At 43.1% G+C, this 21,288-nt stretch overlaps 2 protein-coding genes across 2 annotated transcripts; one reads left to right on the forward strand and one right to left on the reverse strand.

Annotated features, from left to right (window-relative positions):
- The first annotated feature begins 3 nt into the window (after window positions 1–3).
- Window positions 4–5,489, forward strand: ten1 (TEN1 subunit of CST complex). The gene is made up of 3 exons (XM_080463214.1): window positions 4–198; window positions 2,170–2,327; window positions 4,041–5,489. The coding sequence occupies exons 1-3, from the start codon at window positions 110–112 to the stop codon at window positions 4,190–4,192; spliced, it is 399 nt and encodes a 132-aa protein (XP_080319340.1). The 5' UTR covers window positions 4–109; the 3' UTR covers window positions 4,193–5,489.
- Window positions 4,762–19,520, reverse strand: evpla (envoplakin a). Its single transcript, XM_080463210.1, has 22 exons — window positions 19,276–19,520; window positions 16,140–16,239; window positions 15,889–16,043; window positions 15,572–15,695; window positions 14,595–14,723; window positions 14,430–14,471; window positions 13,997–14,158; window positions 13,808–13,915; window positions 13,623–13,718; window positions 13,401–13,511; window positions 12,731–12,877; window positions 12,480–12,631; window positions 12,273–12,370; window positions 11,970–12,142; window positions 11,222–11,397; window positions 10,838–10,976; window positions 10,541–10,734; window positions 9,997–10,147; window positions 9,769–9,852; window positions 9,415–9,522; window positions 9,238–9,330; window positions 4,762–9,117 (listed from the first exon to the last, which is right to left on the reverse strand). The coding sequence occupies exons 1-22, from the start codon at window positions 19,341–19,343 to the stop codon at window positions 5,725–5,727; spliced, it is 6,003 nt and encodes a 2,000-aa protein (XP_080319336.1). The 5' UTR covers window positions 19,344–19,520; the 3' UTR covers window positions 4,762–5,724.
- Between the last annotated feature and the right edge of the window lie 1,768 nt (window positions 19,521–21,288).

The following is a 21,288-nucleotide window of genomic DNA, read 5'->3' on the forward strand; positions in this document are numbered from 1 at the left end:
AACAAAGCAGGCTAACTTCCGCCATGCTGTGTTTACAGCGCATCCAATTTTTCCAGTCTCCTCTCTCACTGTATATATTCAATCTTTGTGCGTCCTATCCCGCATTGCGATGCTGCCCTCCGCTGCAGTTTTCCATTTCCCCTGGGAGTTAACCTCTGGAGGTGTGCAGGACGGACAGTCAGTGAGGACTTTTGGCAGGTGGGTTGTCATATTACAACTAACATGTTGCACACACACATTTACATAGCCATGGGAGACCCCGTCCAAAAATCAGACCAGCAACAAATAAATCCAAGAAATGTGACCCCGAAACATCCATAAACAGAGGCAAAAGCACATTAAGAGTTTTAAAAGAAAAGTGCATTAGTACGGAAGCGTATTGCGTTCACATGAAAAAAAAAATTCGCTCTGTTTTTCTGAATTTATGAAATACTGTTTTTTGAAAAAATAAAAAAAATTGGCTCTGTTTTTCAGAATTTGAGATAATTATCTCAGAATTATGAGATAATTGTCTCAGAATTATATATATATATAATATTTATTTAATATAATTTATTTTATCTCATAATTCTGAGATAATTATGTCATTAATTCAGAAAAACAGTCGATTTAAATTTTTTCATGTCAATGCAATATGCTTCTGTACATTAGCAATAAAATGTATTATTATTATTATTATTACTATTATTATTATTATTAAAAGCATCCAAGGACATAAATGATATGGAAGTCATGCGGAATGAACACAAAACAACTGTGAAAGACCAGCAAGAGAGACTAAAAAGGAGTAGATAAACAGATAAACACAGTGAGGTTAACTCAAAACGGCCTGATTATGACCTATCTGGCTTCAAAGTCTGAAAAAAGATAAACAACAACAAAAAAAGAAATCAGACAGAAATGACTGTCTGATGAAAAAATTGTATATAAAGAGATGTAAAATAAACAGCTAGACTGAAACAACTGTAAAGAGACGTGTGTGTGTGTGTGTGTGTGTGTTTGTGTGTGTGTGTGTGTGTGTGTGTGTGTACAGTAAATATGTATGTTGTTTGTCTGCAAAGACAAACAACATTTAAAGCTTGCACAACATACATAAACAAAGTAACCATTAAGACAGAACTGCATATGTACCCAAAATCATCAAAAGAAATTCTAAATACACATAGCAGGACAGAAACAACTGCAAAAACTCACAACAGCAAAAAACACAATAAAAAAGCAGATGGATGCACACAGAGATAGAAATTGCTCCCAACAGATGAAAAATAACACAAATACTGGATAACTAAAAGTGGCCGTTCAATAAACGTATAAGAAAGACAACAATGAAAAGCCTGCTGAAACACAGACAGAACAGCAGCGATGCGGAATTTACTTACCTAATTGTCAAATGCAATTAAACATGAAAAGAGGCAAATGATTGCAAAGGATGGAGATGCAAAAAGAACACAAATAGATGCAGAACAACTGGACAGACAAAATGGCCACAGTGAGTTTCGAAATGAACACAGAAAGACAAAAACACCTGTTAAGTTTCACGCACACAGAATCAGCTGCGAAAACGGAACTTGCAAAAGGAAAATGCAAACAGATTCAGAAAAGAAGGGAATAATTATGCACTTAATGTGTTCATTAAACACCTTTAGTGGAAAACTTCCGTATCTTTTTCAAAAACACACTTTTATCCACATTACTGTGGCCTGTTTCCGTCAGGCACTAAGACAAACTAACTTTTCTGAGAGGAGAGCCGACTGCTTCCTCTTCACATTGTTGCTTGCAACTGAGAGCACAAGTCAGCAGAGTCCTCCACTAACGTATGCTTGGCGTTAATTGTTCATTTGTTTATTTTTTTTTAAATGAATTTCAGACTGAAGCATTCCACAGTGGGGCTCAAGGCAGACAAAGTCATCACATGGTCCGTGACCTGTCATATCAACGTCAGTTGATTGTTCCATCTTGGAGGGTCTTGTGCTCAAATTTCTCATGGAGAGGGCCAAAGAGCTTGTTCGGTGTCTTTCTTAAAAAGATTTCAGGTTAATCATGATGTTGGATTCGTTCGTGATAACACTTTAATTTAAATTTGACAGAGCCTTAAGACACAACGTCTAAGACTTCACTATCTCAGTTGACGTGTACACTTAATCTCTGCCGTCGTGCTGTATTTTCCAGACTTGTGGACTATCAGCCCGAGGAGTCGACGGCCACGCTGCTGACTCAGCATGCTTCACAAGAGCACCGTGTTCTTGTGCACACGTTGTTGGTGGAGCCCTTTAACCCAATCCTCGGAGCCCAGTACATAGTCCTGGGCGAGACAGAGAATATTGAGGGTAAGATTAGTGTTTTCTGTAATCTCTTGCTATTGGGAAGTGCTGACAAAGTTTCATTTTGCTTTCATGAGCATGTCGGAAAGAGAAAATGTAGTGATGTGTTTGTCACCAGATCTACAAACCGGATCTATAACCTCCCACAGCTGAAACCGTTCATGCAGGTTTTTATTTAGCAAATTCAAGTTAGTTTTTCCCCTCTACAGATCTTTTGGGGCTTACTTCACATTCCGTTCCACCTTTCCTTCTTGTGTGTTTCTGTAGTTGCTGTTGCATTTTGACTTAAACCTGGTTAAAGCTTGAATTTGTTGAATGACTGATTTACTTTTAACTCTTGAGGACAATCACAGCAATGAAGTTGCACTTTTGACAATATATCTGAGGTCTACAGTCATCTTTGAGTTCACTGAGAAAAAAATGGAATCGAATCGAAACTCAAAATTTTCTTTAAAAATATTATTGATTTTTAAAAAATTTTTTAGGCCAAATCTCGAGGCCCTCGACGTTCCCCCCTGTTTTGTATTCACACCCCAGCGACATGAACATCATCATTCATGAAAGGCTGGTTCCTCTAACCCAGCGGTGGGCAATCCTGGTCCTCGAGGGCTGCAGCCCTGCATCTTTTCCATGTTTCCCTGCTCAAACACACCTGAGTTATCATGATGAGGCTCTGCAGAAAGCTTGATAACGAGCCAGGCAGCTGTGTTGATGTGAGGACACATTGAAAACATGCAGGGCTGCGTCCCTCGAGGACCGGGATCGCCCACCCCTGCTCTAACAGGACTTTTCCCTCCTAAAGGAGAAACAGAAGGACTCTCACAATGTTTTCATTTCAGGCCCCATTCCAATCCTGAGAAAAGGAATTGAATATTTCGCCTTTCAGCCCGGCAACCCCCCAGTATTGATGATGACTCTTGTTGTAAAAGTATTGAGGAACTTCTGAACATCCTGCAACTTTTCTGTAGCTACCGATACTTTATATTTACTGGTTTTCCTGATTGCCGGATTGTTTGGACGTGTACTCAGAATTACTCCCAGCCTGTACCACTGGTGTCAATCATCTTTGTTTATTTTATTACAATTGTCCATTGTGTCTGTAAAACGTCTCATAGCTTAAAAAAAAACCCCACACAAACATAAAATAAACAAAGTTGATCTCCACACACTCCGAGCACGATCAAGAACTTGGTAATATAAGCCACCAAGTGGCGTGTTGAGGTATTACTTTTAACTCAAAAGAAATGGTATGGCTCCAACAGTTCGTTTCTCCCTTATAACCACATTCTGGACTGAATTCAGACTCTAAAACTCTCTTTGGGGCAACATTGACAGGCCCAGTTTTGATAATTGTATGTAGGTAAGGGTGACACCTGCCACAAGTAACTTTGCTTCAAGTTTTTATCTAGTTATCAAAAGGGGCAAAATGTCGTCCAGATTATCACAGTTTATGTATTTTTAATGACTATTTGCTAGAAGTTGTGTGAAGAGCAACAGAGCAGAGACTTTGCTGCAGACTGAAGCCGTCTTTGGTATCAAACAGGTTCAAGCTAAAGCCAATAGAAGTGAGTACACACTGCTCCTCATTGATACTGTCTCTACAACAATTGCTGATACAAACTAAAGACCAGAGCGACCAGAGCGAGTTCGACAAAATAACACCAGAAGGATGATTAAGAACCGCCTCAGAGCCTTTATCAGTGTCTTCTCGTCCTGCAGGTGTTGGTGTGGCGGTTCGTGCTCGTGTGCTGAACTGTGTCGATGGTGTAAACATCGCTCTGCTCCAGAAAGCAATCGCAGAGCAGAGGAACTTCTTCGAGGAGAGGGAGCACAAGCAGGGCGATGCTGCACAATCTGTAGATGCCACCTGATCAGGCTCGTTACTCCTCCGGATAAATGACTTGACATAAGTCTTGTGTTTTCCTCCGACCTCAACAGCTTTCTGCACTTCATCAAGTCCCAAATGAGGGTTTTAATGAGATTTTTCACTTGTTGTTGTCAGATAATGTTTTATTATGAGTCTTTGATTTATGAATATTTTTCAGCCTCGTCTTCTCTGCTGGGATTTTCCAGCTTCTGCTCTGAATATGTCTTTTGATATGGTTTTGTTCTTGAAATGAGCATTCCAAAGAAATCGTATCGTGATCCAGTGAAATCAAATATAAAACACACGACTTAAGAGACAAATTAAATCTTGGTAAAAGTTGTCCACATAAATTAAATGCTTGATTAAAAAAACAATATAATGTTCATGTTTTTCTTGCCTCATTCATGACAGATCTGCACCTCATTATATTGAGTCTGAATGTTTCTTCCATCACTCTAGTTGTTCATTAACAATCACTAATAAATCTTGGCTTTCATTTTTCAAGCAACAATGTTTTTTCCATTTCTAATTTCTAAATTGTGTGAATTTGCCACTCGTTTTTTTTTTCTGTGATGCGGACAAGATACCTGCAGGTATCTTTGTATTTGGAGGGTCATATTACCTCCTGTGATATCTCAGACTGATTGATTTAAGAAAACAAAACTGCAAGCATGAAGAAAATATGTTATTTTATACTCCAGAAGTTTTGTCACAGTTACGATTACGTCGCCCGGAAACATCAAGTAAATCAAATAATGGATAAATTCAAAGCAGTTGTTTATAAGCAATGTTCTTTTGATTCATTAGAATGTGCTAAAAGAATTCTGCTAAAAGGTGCAAGTATTCACACTCTCAAACACAAATATTACATAGTGTGCATTTTGTCATCGCAGTGCCATTATGAAACCCTTTGAATTCAGCACTGCAGCTCTGTTAGGGTCTTACTGCTGAAAGAAATAGTAAGTGCCTAACTTGAAAGCATTGTGGGAGAGGCCTTTTGGTGTCTTATCAGCAAATCTTATGTTCCTGTGGACAGTGTGTGTTAATCCGCCGTCACTGTGAAAACTGCTGGGATGCTTGTGGTGGAAACATGAAACAGTGACAGTCCAAGCTTTTTTTACGGTTTATAATTTAAATTTATTGATACTCGTTCCTTCATAAACAAACAAAGATTGAGTTTAAAGTGAACAGTGTTAAGGATAGCCCGAGAGTAATACAGAATAAAATCAATCCTGGCAAGTAGCATTGCACCATGTCCCAGTGCCCCAAATATAACAAGGCATTGTTTTTAAATTACATCCAAAAAAAAAAAAAAGAAGAAACAAAAACAAACGTTTGCCCATATCAGACATGTTTGGTAAACAAATGCAACTCGGCAGCAGTTGTTTGGCGAGACAGAAAGCTTTGCGGGAGAACACACGTTTCCTGAGTCAAAATGTACATGGTATAAAAAGCACAGATTTCTCTATGGATAAGTAGTCATACATTTTCAGCGAAACGCTCCACAGACCAGTTAACTTCAACCAGTAAACACGTTTAGAATCTTGCATATTTATTAGAGCTGTACGTTGAATTGTATCCAGGCTCTTTGGAGGAGGCGGGCAGCATCGGTAAGCCAGACACGGGGTCTCTCTTGCAGCGATCCAGAGCTTGTTTGTAGTTGATCCTCTCCTTTGAGATCGGGTCCACAATATCTTTGATGTAGGACGACTCCGCCTGAAGCTCCCTCATCATTGTGCTATCGATCATCTTGGACCCGATGGCTTCCATGATGCTTACTCTCTCGCCATTGCTGGGATTGACGAGGCCTCCGGTCAGGTGCTGGGCCTCCATGAAGCGACTGGCCGTCTCCTTTGGCACCCAGCCTTTCTGAACAGCCTCTCCCACGGACAAGCGCTCCTTGGTCACGGGGTCTTCCACTCCAGCGAAGGCTTTCTGGGCATTGAGCAGTCTCTGAAGCTGGCTCTCTTCAATCAGGCCTCTACCTGCTGCCTTGCTAACCGGATATTTCTGGCTGTTTTGGATGTCAATAATACCACCCGTTGCCGCTTGTGCTTCCAAAAGCCTCTGAGCAGTGGTCGGGTCGATCAGTTTGCGCAGGGCGGCGCTGCGTATTGTGTAGCAGGTGTCAGTGTTTGTATCCATTATTCCAGCAACAGGGCAGGCCTCTGATGCATTAGGGGTTGAGTTAAGAGTGTTGGATTTCACTGTGTTCGTAATGATGGAGTTATATGCCGGCTGCTTCTTGTTCTCACCTGCAACCAGCAGGGCGAACTCCGAGATGGGGATCTTCCCTTTTCTGTACTGTTGTAAATTGTAATCGCTCAGCCTCCCTTCCTTCAGGGCGTCTCTGATGGAGAACTGTTTCCCACTCTTGCGATCCTGGAGCATGGACGTTTCCCCGTCGGGTCCCTTTGTAGTGATCTCCTCCCAGTCACACTCCAGCTCCTGCAGTTGAATGTACTGCTGGCGATCAATCAGGCCCTTTGCGTAGGCGTCATAGGGAGACATGTCTTTGCCTGTTTCGGGATCCAAAATGGTAATTTTGGTGGAGACGTTGGTTTCTTTGGTCCTCGTCTCTGAGTTGTCCTCTCTCTGCAGATACATCAGAAGCTCACGGAGGGTGCTGTCTCTCATGTGGATCTTGTCCTTTTCGTCTAGGATCTCCCTTTCCAGACGCTGGACGTCGGAGTCCATTTTGAGACTCTTGTGTCTGGTCGACTGAGTTCGCTCGCTGTTGAGTCGACTCTGTTGCTGGAAACTGAGGTTGATGTCCTGTCTCGTGGTCTCAAGTGTTCTGAGCTCTCGAGTGAGCCTGTCCTTATCTCTCTGCAAGCTGTCCCTGTTCAAAATGAGGTTTGTCTCTTCCCTGGTGGTGCTGGATTTGGAGCTCGACATGAGATTCATTTTATCATTCAGGCGTCTGATTTCATCTTCCTGGTCCTGTCTGGCAAATTTGTTTTGATTGACTTGTTCCCTGAGATGTTCTCTCTCTGCTTCAACGGCCTGGTCTTTCTCAACACGGACAACCTCTTTGTACACAGTCTTTTCACCAGACTTCTCTCTACGGAGGATTTCGAGCTTTAGCATGAGGTTCCGGATATCTCTCTCGAGACGCAGAATGTTGCTGGTCTCCTGGTCAAAGTCGGCCCGCAAGCCGCCCGTCAGCCTGTCCAGTTTTGGATCCCTCTCAACCTTCAGTACCTCTTCAACAATAATACTTTCCTCGACTGGAGGCGGAGCATTTTCCAGCTGCGTGATTCGCAGTCGGATCTCTCTGAGCTCGGACTCCGCTTGAATCCTTTTCTGATGCTCTTGGCTCTCTCTGAGGGTCCTCTGCAAGTCTTCCACTCTGGACCTCAGCTGCTGTATCTCGAGATCCATCTGACGCCGAGTCTTTGCCTCTTCATCCAGGCTCCGGCTGAGCCGCTCGTGCTCCTGAAGTTGTCTCGGATCCTTCTGCAACCGCACGACCTCCTGAACAACCACTTTCTCCTCTGGCCTCTGTCTCTCCATTTGGATGTATTTGTTCTGCAGGTCAAACACCATCTCTTCAATGGAGCGGCGCAGCTGCGCCTCCTCTCGCACATCCTTTCTCAAGCGGTCCGCTTCTTTCTCTTGAAGTGGATCGGACTCGTACTTAATAACTTCTTTGTTGACGAGTTTGGTCTCAATCTTGGACTTCTCGGCCTTCCATTCATCCCTCTCCTTTCGGAGGATTCTCACCTGGTCTTGGAGGGAGTTATAACGGGTATGCAAATAGTTCACCTGCTCATTTAGCCTCTGGACCTCTCTCTCATTTTCTGGGCTTCTTTCCTCTTTCACCACCTCTTGGAGAACTTCCTTAACTTCCACTTTTGGCTTTTCGGAACGAACGATGTTCAGTTCGCTCGTGAGCTGAGTGACTTCTCTTTCAATATCAGCACGCCTCTTACTGGAGTCTTGGATTTCTTTCCGCAGGCGCATTATCTCCACTTCTGTGGTTGGATCTATCTGATAGATCTCATTGACAATTTCCTTCACCTCTATTTTTGGTTTCCAGTCCTGGACTTCTCGGTAGCGGCTATGGAGCTCCGACACCATCTTCGACAAGGAGCTGTTTTCAAGCCTCTCTTCATCCAAGTTTGAATGGATTCTTCGAACTTCGCTGATCAGTTCAGGGTCTTGTTCAATCTTTTTGACTTCTTTAGTGATGACTTTAGGTGGGATGTTAGGAATCAGCCTCTCAAGTGCGTTAATCTCATGCCTCGTCTGGAAGATTTCATCATTAATGATTTTGCTCCTGCTGGACTCCTCAGAAATTTCCGTCTCAAATGTTCTCACTGCCTTCAGCATCTCGGGGTCCTTCTCCACTTTCACCACTTCCTTCTTGACCACTCTCTCTTTGATGGGCGGCCTCTTCTGCTGGAGGATTGTCACCTCTGTCTTCATCTGAATCTGCTCGCCATCCTTCACGCGCTTTTCATCTCTCATCCTTTCTATGTCATCTCTCAGCTTGGCTGCCTCGATATCCAGCTGGGGATCTTTCTCAAACTCTGTCACCTCTCTAGTTGCCAGTTTGGGTGGGGTCTTTTTGCGGTTATCATCCAGAATGCTGATTTTGCTGTTGAACACTTCGACCTCAGTCTGGATCGTGGTGCGCCTCAGACTCTCTTCATTCAGTTTGGTTTTCAGGTCAGTCAAATCACTCTCCAGTTTGGGGTCACGGTAGTAATGCAGTACTTCCTTCTCTTCGATGCGCTCCACGCCCCTGCGATTCTCCAGCGACAGCAGCCTGTTTTTGAAGGATCGCAGGTTTGTCTCCGTGTGAATTGTCCTCTCCTTCGCCTCATCTATCTCTCTATGCAGACTCTCAACCTCAAAAGCAGACTTTTGTGCACTTTCAAGCTGAACCTGCTGCTGTGCCACCATCTGCACTTTCTCTTCATTCTGCAGCAGGGAGAGAAAATTCACTGACTGTCAATGACTTCTTCAAGCTTAGGTTTTATGATGCAGTCATAGTCCAAGAAACACAATACATGTTTTGTGTTTTTAGAATTTTTTTCTTACTTGTAAAAGCAGATTATTGGCCAATCCCATCTGTTTTTGGCGTTGGGTGTTTTCGGCCGTTGCCTCAGCATAGCGGTTCAACAGATCTTTTTCCTGCAAGCCATCCATCAATTTATTTTTTTAAATCTTTCACTAAATGTCACAACTTTATATCCTGTGAAATCATAAAAATGTTACCTCTTTCTCAATGGTTTCAGCAAGTGTGAGCAAACGAGGCCTCTTCGGGATGGTGGCACCGCCATCCTCAAGTATACTGTTGTATCGGTCAACGTTGTCTTCGTACTCCTGCGCAGAACACGGGATTCAACTTTTGGTTCTCGCATTAAGACTATATTTACCATTTGTGGTTCATTACTAAAGCCATTTTAAGATTGAATGCCAAAGCGGTTACAATGGGATTTTATCTCTAAGGTGAAGTAGCAGATCATGTCTTTTACTTTTTGAATGAGAGTTTGAGTTTACATAAACCTTTGCGACAAACATCACACTGACACAGTTCTTGCATTGCCTGGTAATTTGCTGGGATCTTACATTGAGTCGATCTTGCAGGTCTCGAGAGAGATCAGATACTCTGTCCATGTCGCTTTCCTTCCTCTTCAGGTCATCCATCAACCTCTGAAGTGAAAAATTTCATCAAGCATCATTTTAAGGTGTTAAATTTAACAAGAACTGTGAATATATGCAGCTCTACTCTGAGCGGAACACAGAGATAAATGATGAGTCGCGGCTCGGGCTTGTGGGGTCCGGAGATTGCCTTACCTCTTGGGCGCTCTGCTTGGATGCGATTTGGGCCAAATCATCACTGTCGTTTATCTGGTTTTCTGGCAGGCTGTTCAGGAATGAGTTGAGGGATTTGCTGGTGCTCTGGAACTCCTGATTCTTGCCTCCTGCCTCCAGTAAGATGTTCTCTCTGAGAGGAACAGAACATGGAGAATTTTAGTGTTGTATGATAAAAGAAAATGCCTGTTTATCACTCGATGGATGGGAAAAGTAATATGGTGATGAAAGTGCATCACATGTTAAAGAAAAGAACCATGTAGTAAAAGAAACTTTTTATTTCTCTCCTAACTGTTGAATTGGGCCGAAGAGGAATTTCACCAAATAAAGGAGCAACTGTCTTGATATCGCTCTCTTATGTTCTGACCTTTCTAATCCATTTGATTATTTTTCTGGCTTTGAATAGTTGAACGAGATAAAAGAATGGGTGTTGAGTTGTTCTAGAATTAAACCCCTTTTCTACTGACTGACTGACATGACTGGACCCGCTTCTTTACGGTTGTGATTACAGTCTGTCTCTGCTCACCTGTCGTTCAGCTGGTTTGCAACGTTTGTGTAGCGGCTCTGTAGGTCCTTGACCTCTTTTCTCTGGCGGTTGATGTCCGGACAGTACTCCTGGTAGCCCTGCTGGAGAGAGCTGCACAGCTGCTCCGTGTTTTCCAGATCCTTACTCAACTTCTTCATGTCGGTCTGAGCCGCTGCCACAGCCTTTTTCTGGTACTGAACACGTCAGAGGAGACATTTTAGTTTCGAACAAGTTGTTTGAGCATGTCACTAGTTGTGTTGCTGTGATGTTGCGTAGTGGAAAAGTTGACTTTCTCACCTGGATGTCATCAGCGCGCGCTTGAATAGCATTTGGGACGTCTGCTATTGGTCCATCTTCACTCAGCTTCTCCTCAAACCCAGAGACGATACCGTCCACCTTTTTTATTTGATTCTCCAGCTCGAGAGACGCATTTGCTCTGATAAACAGACAAATGTGGTGTTTGATATATTACAATAATCACATGCAGCACATTGGCTGGATAAATCCAGGAAGACCAGATTGTTGCATTATATTGTATGGAGTATATAAGCATTTAATTGCACTTCAAAATTAGAATAACATGTAACTCGGAGCAAAGTCAGAAAATCTTTCTTTTGTAAGCGGTATTTTAAAGACGTGATAACTGTATGAAGACTCCATGTAACCCCAGTGTGCACCTACTTTTTGTTGTAGAGGTCAGCCAGTGCAGCGATGCTGTCGTACTTGTTGTCGGCAGCATTGAGTTTGAGTGGCAGTCCCAAGGAAGTACCGCTGGGGTCTTTGGACAACAGTGGTTGCAGGTTGGCCTGGGCGGCTGCCTTCTGCTGCTCCAGAGCCTTTAGATCTTTTGCAGCTTCCTGTAAAAAGAAAAAAATCAAATGTCAGTACATACATTAATATCAGATTGGAATATTCTATCCAGACATCCGACTTTATCAAACTGTGAATGCTGCAAAGAAATGATGTAAATGTTGTTGAGGAAGTTTCTACAGCATTACTACTTGACAATATGTTCATGCAAATAGCCCAAAGAGGCTAGAAGAACCAGCGCTTGTTTTCCTGGCTGCAGAGTTCTGATTACAGCTCGACAATGGCTTGTCATATGTACTGAACAATGTGATCAAATTATCATTTTTATATGAAATGTTGTAATTTTAACATAGTTCAGGATGAAAGTATATAATAATAATAATAATAATAATAATAATAATAACAATAATAATAATAAAAAAATAAAAATCTGAAAGTGCTACAAGCACATTAAAAAAAAGCAACATGAGCACCAAAAATTAAGAATTATAAAAAATAAAAAGATATCAAAATGATAAACCCACATATTGGTTTGAATGCAGTAAATATGTGCTGAAGCTCACATAAATTGCCATTTTCAAGCTGTTGGTGCGTATTTGATTTTTTTTTTCCATCTCACCTCCTGCTTCCTCAGCCTGTCGGCCAAATCTGAAACGGGATTGTTGCGGTCCAGTGGGGTTCGCAGGCGGCCCAGCACGCCTTTCTCAGCATTGTCCAGGTCACCGTCCAGCTTGTCCAGCTGCTGAGCCAGAGCTATGGCTTTGGGGTCCAGCGGGGCCGAGGACACTGGGGCTGCAGGGGGAAAACAGATGTATTGATTCATCTGGCGGCCAGTCTGACACTGGAACTATGCGACTTAGCGACTCGTGACTTGGTGGCTTATGAAAGCAACGATATAGCAATTTAATTTGTGGACAATAACCTGACTGGAGGCTCCTGGCCACGTCTGTTTTGTGATTTTTCAGTGACGCTGCAAGAGCAGCTCGCCTCTTCTTGACGTCTGCCAGCTCACTGCCCAAACTGATGGATGGAACATGCAGAGGAAGGAACACAAGTGACAAAAATTATGAAAGAAATGTAGAACAAAATAACATACTACTGATTCTAATCACAGCAGAGCATTACTTACAGGTCCACTCTGTCGATGGCCTCGGGGTCAGGCGGAGGGATCAGGAAGCAAACTCCTGGGAAGGTTTTATTTGCCCCGTTGGAGGCGACGACGTCCCAGTCGTCGTCTGAGTTTGATCTCAGGCTGAACTTTTCTCCTCTTGTCAGAGTATCCTGGATGGTAACGGCAAAAGAATAAAGTTGAGTGATCGTTCGCCAGCAGCTGAAACGTCAGAGCTCCTCAAAATCAGTTGCACCAAGCGAGAACTTCACCTCGTCTCCTTCCCAGTCGCAGAGCGACTCCACCGTGACGGACCTGCTGGGGGGGCTGCGTCGCAGCTTCAGAGGATTGATGGTGGTGCTGCGTCTCCTCAGGTCGGACAGCAGCTGCTCACTGTTCTTTATGGTGCTTTCCTCACTCTGGTGGGGCGAGAAATCGTCTTAGAAATTAAAGCACGCTAAAGAAGAGAGGCTCCATTTCTGGTTTAGAATCTTCTTAAGCCTGGAGTTTCCTGAATGCTCAGAAAATAGTGAAATATTCCACATAATAAATGGATTCCTGCTTTCCACTGTATTTAAAACTACTAAAAAGATTTTCTGTGTTATGAATATAGTTGAAAAAAAATATTTTCAATGTGTAACATCTGATTAGAGACCACATTTAATGATTTTGGATAACTCTGAGTGTGTCAAAACAACTCTACAGCAACCATAACCTCTATATATGTGGACTTTTGTCATTCTTCACGTTAAATCAGGGAACTGTTATGGGTTTCATCCAGAGGCAGATCTGTGCCCAGTGACGATGGCCCTGTGGTCATGAAGACTTTACAAGAATCCACTGCAATCCTTTATGGAGATATTTCCCTCAGCGATTTCATGATGAATAGATTGATGAAATCTAAAAAAAAAAGAATGGCGGCGCTTGTAATTGTGAATTCACCTCGAGCTGCAGCAGCGTCTCCGAGTTGCTCTTCTTGCTGACGGCCTTGGGGTCCAGGCTGTTGTTGAGTTTGCTCATAGTCTCTGACAGCTGCTCCGTGTCCATTTGGTACTGAAACAAGACACGAAACCTCTTTTACTTGTGGAAGGCCGACCGTCTGAACTAGGCTCCCTTCTCGTATTTAGTGATGATCAGATGCGAACGGGACCCATTATGACCCACCTTTTTGTATTCCTCCACATTGTCCAGGTGAGTCTCCTGGCAGATGCAGAGGTTGAGGAATTTCTGCCACTCGCCTCGCACGGCTTCTCTTTGGATCTTGATGTGAAACACAGAGAGTTAGCCTGGATTGAAGCCACATTTCAAGATCTAATTATTTTATTTCATTTTCAAGTTGGCCTTGTCACCTTTATGGTGTCACTGGCAGGATGGTTCAGTTCAATGAGTCTGTCTCCTTCGTCCTGGAGCTTGTTCACCTCGTCCTCGTGAGCCAGCAGACTGTTGTTCTTGAAGTTCTGCAAAAACATTTATCACCCATGATCATTCTGGACTCACTAGACTTTACCAGGACGTGCGTCTTTCCTCCAAGTACCGACCTCGTACTGCCTGCGAACATCAGCTGGGTCTGCTATGCGGTCGCTCCAGTCCTGCTTCTTGATCTTGTCCTGCTCCTCCCGCAAGAAGGCCAGTTCTTTGTTGCTGCCCTGCATGTACTTGTACAGACTGTTCAGGTAGTGGCGGCGCCGCTCGGAGTTTTCCTGAAAGCAACAAAAAAAAGGATCATGAAGTGAAAAATGAGGCACTTTTATGTGTATTTGTTGTTAAAATAGGAGTTACAATATCTCAACATTGCTTCAACTAGATAGTACCACATACTGGAACGCAAATATTATTTAAAAAGAACAATTACATCAATATTACTGCATGACAATCCTCCATACTATGGATACTATGTCGACATAGTATCCATAAATAAATTTTCTTTATATACAATTTAATAAAGATTTTCCTGTGAACAAACCAACTCACCAGCAATGTATTGTATTCTTTCTTCAGAGCATTATATTTCTCCTAGAAGACAAGAAAGTGACATTTTTATGAGACATTTTCAAAACCAGGATGAAGCACGACGAGCGAGTGAAAACAGTTTTTGGCAACTTGTTTTCGTGTTTACGTGAAAAGACTTTTAGTCACCTTGGTGCCGGCCGAGTTGACGCAGAGCTGCGGGCTGTACGACTCCAGCTCTTTGTGCAGGATGTTGTGAGCAGCGATCTGCTTCTCCAGGTCTGCGATGGAGGGGCCGAACTCATTGTTCACCATTTTCTGAGGACCGAGACATCGGGACACTGCGGTTAGCGGCAGGCGAAATAGAACCCAGAGGTCTGACAGCCTGAGACACAAGCGACTGGCAGATATCTTCACTGTGTGTTCGAGAGCAAGACGAAGGAATTGTCTGAAGAGCAAGAATCATGTTTGATGTATTCAAATAAAATTTGTTTTGGAGGTTTAAATTTGTTGTTTTTTTAGGTGATTTTCATGGTCGACCAATCTCACTGGGCTATTTCTCTCCCTCATTGTTTAAATTCACTCAAAACATCCTCAGATCCGATTATTATGATTTTTATTATTATTATTGTTATTAACATTATTATCATCATTATTGTTAGTATTATTTAGTATAGCTGATCATTGAACTACCAATGAAAATAATTATTACGACTATATTCTTGCTGTTTGATTGTTAAGGTGCATGAAAATACAACATCCCTACGTTTCAGGGATACATGGTTTATGTGCTTTATTAGCCCTCGTGTTAATGTATACAAAATAAACAGCAGTCAAGTGAGGTTATTCTAGGCTGGACACTATTGAAACTGAATAAAATCTTCTAATTGGTGGTAAACTATTTTAGTGCAAAAGTAAGTCGCAGCAAGACGAGAGCGAAATTAGTGCCACTTGATGTTTATTAAAATAAGCTTGACCCAACAAAGATAGGAAAAGTTCTCTGGTTACAACTTTCCAGCAGAATTTGGTTGTTTTATGGGACTTGATCAGAAAAATAAACTTTAAATCTCTGCCATCGTAAATAAGCTTAATGACGTTTCCAAAGCTCAATCTGAATAATTGTGACTGATCCAGACGTCCGGACAGCGAAATCCCTGCAAACTGACCTGCTTCTGACTGAAAACCGGCCCCCACTCGATCCTGGGCATCAGAGACACGTCGTCAATCTGCTCGTAGATGTCTCGGTAGAAGAGACAGTCCTTCAGCCAGCGGTCGTGAAGCCGGACGACACTGCAGTCGACAGAGAGGGAAGAAGAACATGTGACACAAATGAAAGACGGCGCATAAAGACGAAATTCAAGGATTAAACTACAAAATCCTATTTATCTATTTTTTTTGTGGTCACACACGTCTGAAGCCGACTTCTAATTTCTCATCAATGAGCCTCTTTACTCTCAATCCTCTGTTTTCTTGGTCAACTCACTCAGCGTTGATCTCTTTAGCCTGTGGATGTTTGAGCTTCTTGAGACTGTCGATGTCCAAGAAGAGGTCCTTCACCAGACCCTCGGCCTCCGTCAGATGCTCTGAGACCTTGTTCTGATACTGGAAGGGCAGCTCTTTCTTGTCATTTTCAGCATCCTGTTGGAAGGAAACACCAGATTCAAGGAATGTTTTTGTCGCTTTTCTGTCACAGAAGCCCAGCGTGTGTTTTCAGTGTGTCAGTTGGTTTCTTACCACAGCCAGCAGCTCCTCGGCTCGGAGGATGTCTTGCTCCACCTTGTCGGCATTCTTCTGCATCTGGGCCACGAGGAGGGCCAAGCTGCCGGCCTGCTCCCTGCAGAGTGGGGAGAAGAAGAGGGGGCCGCCATTAAACCACCAGCTTGGTTCAATCCAGAAGGAGTTCAGCGTTCCTCAACCCAAAACAGCAGCGGGGGAGGATGAAACTTCAGAGGCTTTTACTTTCTTAGATACGGACCACAGCTCTTATTTTCACAGGTCATATGTTGGTTCCTAAAGAAGCTTCACGCACATTTGTAAACTAGCTATTTCACACTGAAATCACATTTCTAAATGAAGAGAGGTCCTCAATTTGATTTTCTTCATGCTTTTCATTTATGTCGTAGTTATTGTTGGATGGAAACTTCATTTAAATAAACAAAATGAAATGTGACCGGCACTTTTAATGATGTTCTCATGGAGGCAGTTATCCCTAATGCAGGTCCAACCTGGTTGCAACCTGATGAATCACACACACACACATGTTGGAGCATTTAAGATGGCGTCGGTTGAACTCTGTGAGATTTCCACCCTGCGAGTCACACCCGAGGCGTTCCTCAGATTCTGGCCATTTTTTTTTCCCAACGTCTGACTGAGACCGTCCCTCCCTCCTGCCGCCGCCGCCGCCGCCGCTCTCCATTGAGGCTGAGGAACGTAAACCAATGCCTCCGGCAGACAAAGGGAGCAGGGCGGTGGAGGAGGCGCAGGCTGGGCAGGCTGGTATTAAGAGATAATCTACACCCATGAAGCCAATTGACAAGTTAGGTTGTGATTCAGGAGTAAAAAATGTGAAGACTGTGTGTGTCTGTGTGTGTGTGTGTGTGTGGTGTGTGTGTGTGTGTGTGTGTGTGTGTGTGTGTGTGTGTGTGTGTGTGTGTGTGTGTGTGAAACACATTTTAGTTGTGAACTGAACGGAGTCGTTGTCTACCATTAAACAAGCAATAAGTTTCTTCTGCAGCGTCTCGTCTCGGGGGGTCAGATTTCTCTTGTTTGCATGTCTTTGGAATATTGCTGAATATCTATTTTTCTGAGGAGAAAACTCTTGATGTTTTGCAGTTTGCAACACCTTCAAATCCATTGTGCAGTTATCAAATGATGCAAAGCAGAGATCAAATCACTCCTGCATTAATACAGAAACAATTCCACGTGTAAATAAGGAAAAGAAGTCAACTGACAGAGCTCTGCACACACATCAGCAGTGATTCAAACAACGGGAGGACATCCTACAAGTTCAACTCCTTTTTTGCTCTTTAGAAAATGTAGATGTCCTGATGCACAAAAACATTCACCTTCGACGGGATTATTGTAAATTAAAGTGGGCTACACAAAATGTGAAAGGAGGGGCTCGGGGGCACAAACACAAACGTGTGATTAAAAAAAAGCTCCGTTAGTTGAGGCATTATATCAAATACAAGAGGATTTGAGGGGATGACTGTGTGGCTGGGCGTCATGTAGATTACGTTTCCCACTCAAATGCACCAAAAAAACTTCTGTTTAGATTATAAGTGGATTTTTTTTTTTTTTTTAAGGGGTTCTTTTTTAATCCTCGTGGGTGGATGAGTAATTCTCAGACACTAAACTGCTGAGCAGCTTCAGCTGATTCAAATCCAAACTAGGAAAACTGGATAACCCACATAATTCAGAAGGGCTTGTCAGCATTTCTTTTTTTTTTTTCTTAGTTACCAGATCACAAAGCTTGTAGCACAAACACTCCCTGGGTGGGTAAAGCATTCAAGTCTTCCCCGCAGCTAAATTCTTTTTTAACATGAACATAAATATAAACTATATTAAATCAAAGCAAGACTCAAACACTGACAGAAGCTGAAACTGATGAGTCCTGCAGATATTTCTCTTCAGGTCAGCTTGTTTTTTTTTTTTTTTTTTTTTTTTTTTTAAATAAAATGGCCCCAGGAAGAGGAGGATGACCTCGGAAGCTGGCAGGTTCCGTCTGTGGTTTCAGTGAAAATCTAAGGTTTTTAGTTTAGTTGCTTTGACTTACATGAATGTCCTTGACACTCTAAATAATGCTGACAGCAGCCTCACTTTTACACTAGAATATGACACCATGAGAACTTTCATGCTGTATGTTCTCGACCTGTGGGTTCACTTTTACTTGACGTTTCTCTCCGATACTTGCTTCTATACTTGTGTCGTTTTTTGCAACCTTTGTTTTTTGAACGTTTCTGTGAAATGAACATTTGAATTGAATGTGTCCCCTCATTATCTGTAGAGAGCAGACGTCATTAACCCGAGGATATAAACCTAATCGGTCCGTGTCCCCAGTTATTTATGAAGGCGTGGTCAGCCAATAAACACTGTGTTTTACACCAAAGCTGAAAAACAAATGAATAACCGTGTCGCTGTCATGATGATTAAACAATTATTTGCTGTGGGAACGACGGCGTGTATCAGACCGGGATGTTAAGTTTGGGACCAACGCCCACCGGCCCAGCCCTCATCACACCTCAGCAGAAAGGTGAAAGGTCAAACCTCCTCTACAAATGTTGGTAAAGTCACATCGGGTCTGAAGTTAGATAAATCCAGTCGCCGACTCCTCGCCTGAATCTCTTTCAGCACAGAAACAAACCACTTCCAAATTCTAACTGCAGAGATACAACTACTTCAATCTTTGTGATGTTTTAAAGTGCAACCCTAGTTTTCAGGTTTCCCATCCAAGTTTAGTTTTATGTGTCCGACGCTTTAGAAGCAGGCCGAGGAGGGCGAATGGGACGGCCTTTCTCCTTCGTCTTGTTCTTTCCCGTTGTGTCGAAGGGAAAGTTTCCCCACTCATGTTTGCAAAGTGAACCTGGCCTCGGTCTCTGTTTGGCTGAGCTTTGGCTTTTCATCACTCGGCAATCAGTGAAGACGTTCCATCGGCAAACACCTCTAGAATCAGTGTCACAGCAGCAAACCAGAGTGAAGCACATCAAGAAAACACTGACGATGACGTGTGAAGAGAGAAAGAGAGAAAGAAAGAAAGAAAGCAGAGGAAACATGACACAGCTCTTGGCTGTGGAGGAGCAGGAGGAGGGTGAAGTGTGACCGAGATACAGCCAGACCTCGCTCGGCCTGCTGGATGGAAAAACCAACTCACTTGCTCATCTTCCCCGAGACACTGAGCGTCCCGTCCTTGGGCGCGTCCTTCTCCTTTTTCCGAAGCATCTTGGCGTGAGTGGCGGTGGGTCAGGCAGCAGATCCCACACAGCAAAATTTAAAAAAAAAAATAAGTGAAAGAAGAGTCTCAATCTGTCTCTGTTTTTACTCCTGGTCTGGTGTCTGTCCTCCTCCTCACCCTGTGGCTCTCCCGGCCTCCTCTCAAACACACTCGGACTTGTACACGACACACACACTGGTGTCACCACAAGGTTGAACCCCTGTGGCTCCTCCCACACACACCGACAGGTGTCGACGCCCAGACATCCACCTCACAGAGGACCGGACCAACCTGTTCTCTCTCTCTCTCTCTCTCTCTCTCGACCTCCAAGGATGACGTTCTTGATATTTCCCAAGTAAAAGGATGAAGAACGAGGAGGAAACTATAGGATGTCTCTTGCATTGTGAATGAGACTGTACATGGGTGATTGTTGGTATATATACGTACATATATATATATATATAGATATATATATAGATTCAAAGCCTACTTGTCTGTGCGTGTAGTTTGCATGTTCTCCCTCAACAGAACTCTATCTATATAGATCTATATATATTTAGAGCGAGAATAAATGGAGCTTCACTCGTTCGCACAATTTCATGGAAGTGACATTTCTCTTTATTTTTGCTGAGACCTTCAATTTTTTTATTCTAAATCACAGAATACAATCAGAGTCTGACACGTCATCCTAGTTCAACCTTGTCACATCCATCCACACCCGAAAAGCCTCGCTGCACCGGCCCTCAGTGACTCGGTGCTACAAACACATCCACACTGTGTTTCCTGTCAACAGCGGCAAAACCTTGAGGGTCTGTGAGGAAACCTGTTGCATAATGAGGCGGTATGTCATAACCCTCGTGATCAGAAGCAACTCTCTATATATCAGTGAGGATCAGGGCGTCTCTCTCCGCTGCATATCCACAATAGAAAAATCCTGGCGAGGAATGCAGCCCGTCGGCTCTCTGTGGGCCGAGCAACGAGAGCTCGGATCTGTCATTGGTCCAGTCACACAGTGCGTCCTGCAGGGCGCGTCCACCTGACTGAACAACCAGGTCCTCCTCTGTCGCTCCCAAGTCACGGCCTGACACAAAAGTCAAACAGGTTTTTTGGTCAAATCTAGTAAAGATTCTCCACTGTCGGTTCTTTTTTTTAATGATGGATATAAAGACAAACTTTGAGGAGAAATGATGAATTTAATCCGTAGCCTCAATGAAATAATGGCAGGAAATAGTCGTGAGCCACAGATACTATTACTATGCAGAGTTTGCATGTTCTCCCTCTTCACGCATGGCCGTTCTATAGATACTCTCGTTTCCTCCCACAAAACCAAAAACATGCGGGTGAGCTCCATTGTCGTCTGTCAGTTGTCCATAGGGGTGAATGTGAGTCTGAGTTTACGCTGAGATGGACATTTGTACTATGGTGTTACTTGGTTCACGCAGTAGTAGTGACGAGGTCAGCAATACTAGATCATACTTGTAAAAATGAGCTTGGATTAAATAATATAGATCAATAACATTAATTGGAATCGGATTAAAGCTTTTAACTTTGTGTGTCAAAGATCTCATGTTCATCCACAGTCTCCCTCTGCAGACGAGCTGGAAAATAAAGGGGCTGTATTGGTGGGACGAAAAATACTCTGAATCTGTGAAGTAGAAAAAAAAAAAACCCCTCCTACGATAATACTTTAACTTTTAGTTTCTTTCCTCTGAATCAGATCAGACACAAACACGGCAACTATTTAACGGCATATTTTACTGACGAACCGAGAGAAAACAATAAAAGTGGAACCACGGGGAGGGCGTGGCCGTCTCCATTCACTAAACCACACACAGAAAACTATGTGCCTCACAACCCTGAAGTCTTAGAAAACACAGGAGCTCCTTCGTTCCTTGACGACATAGTGATGCGTGTACGTGTTAATCCCTCCACTATACTGCTTTATTCAGGCTG

This window comes from Lipophrys pholis (genome assembly GCF_963383615.2).
Source record: "Lipophrys pholis genome assembly, chromosome: 5".
Lineage (NCBI taxonomy): Eukaryota > Metazoa > Chordata > Actinopteri > Blenniiformes > Blenniidae > Lipophrys > Lipophrys pholis.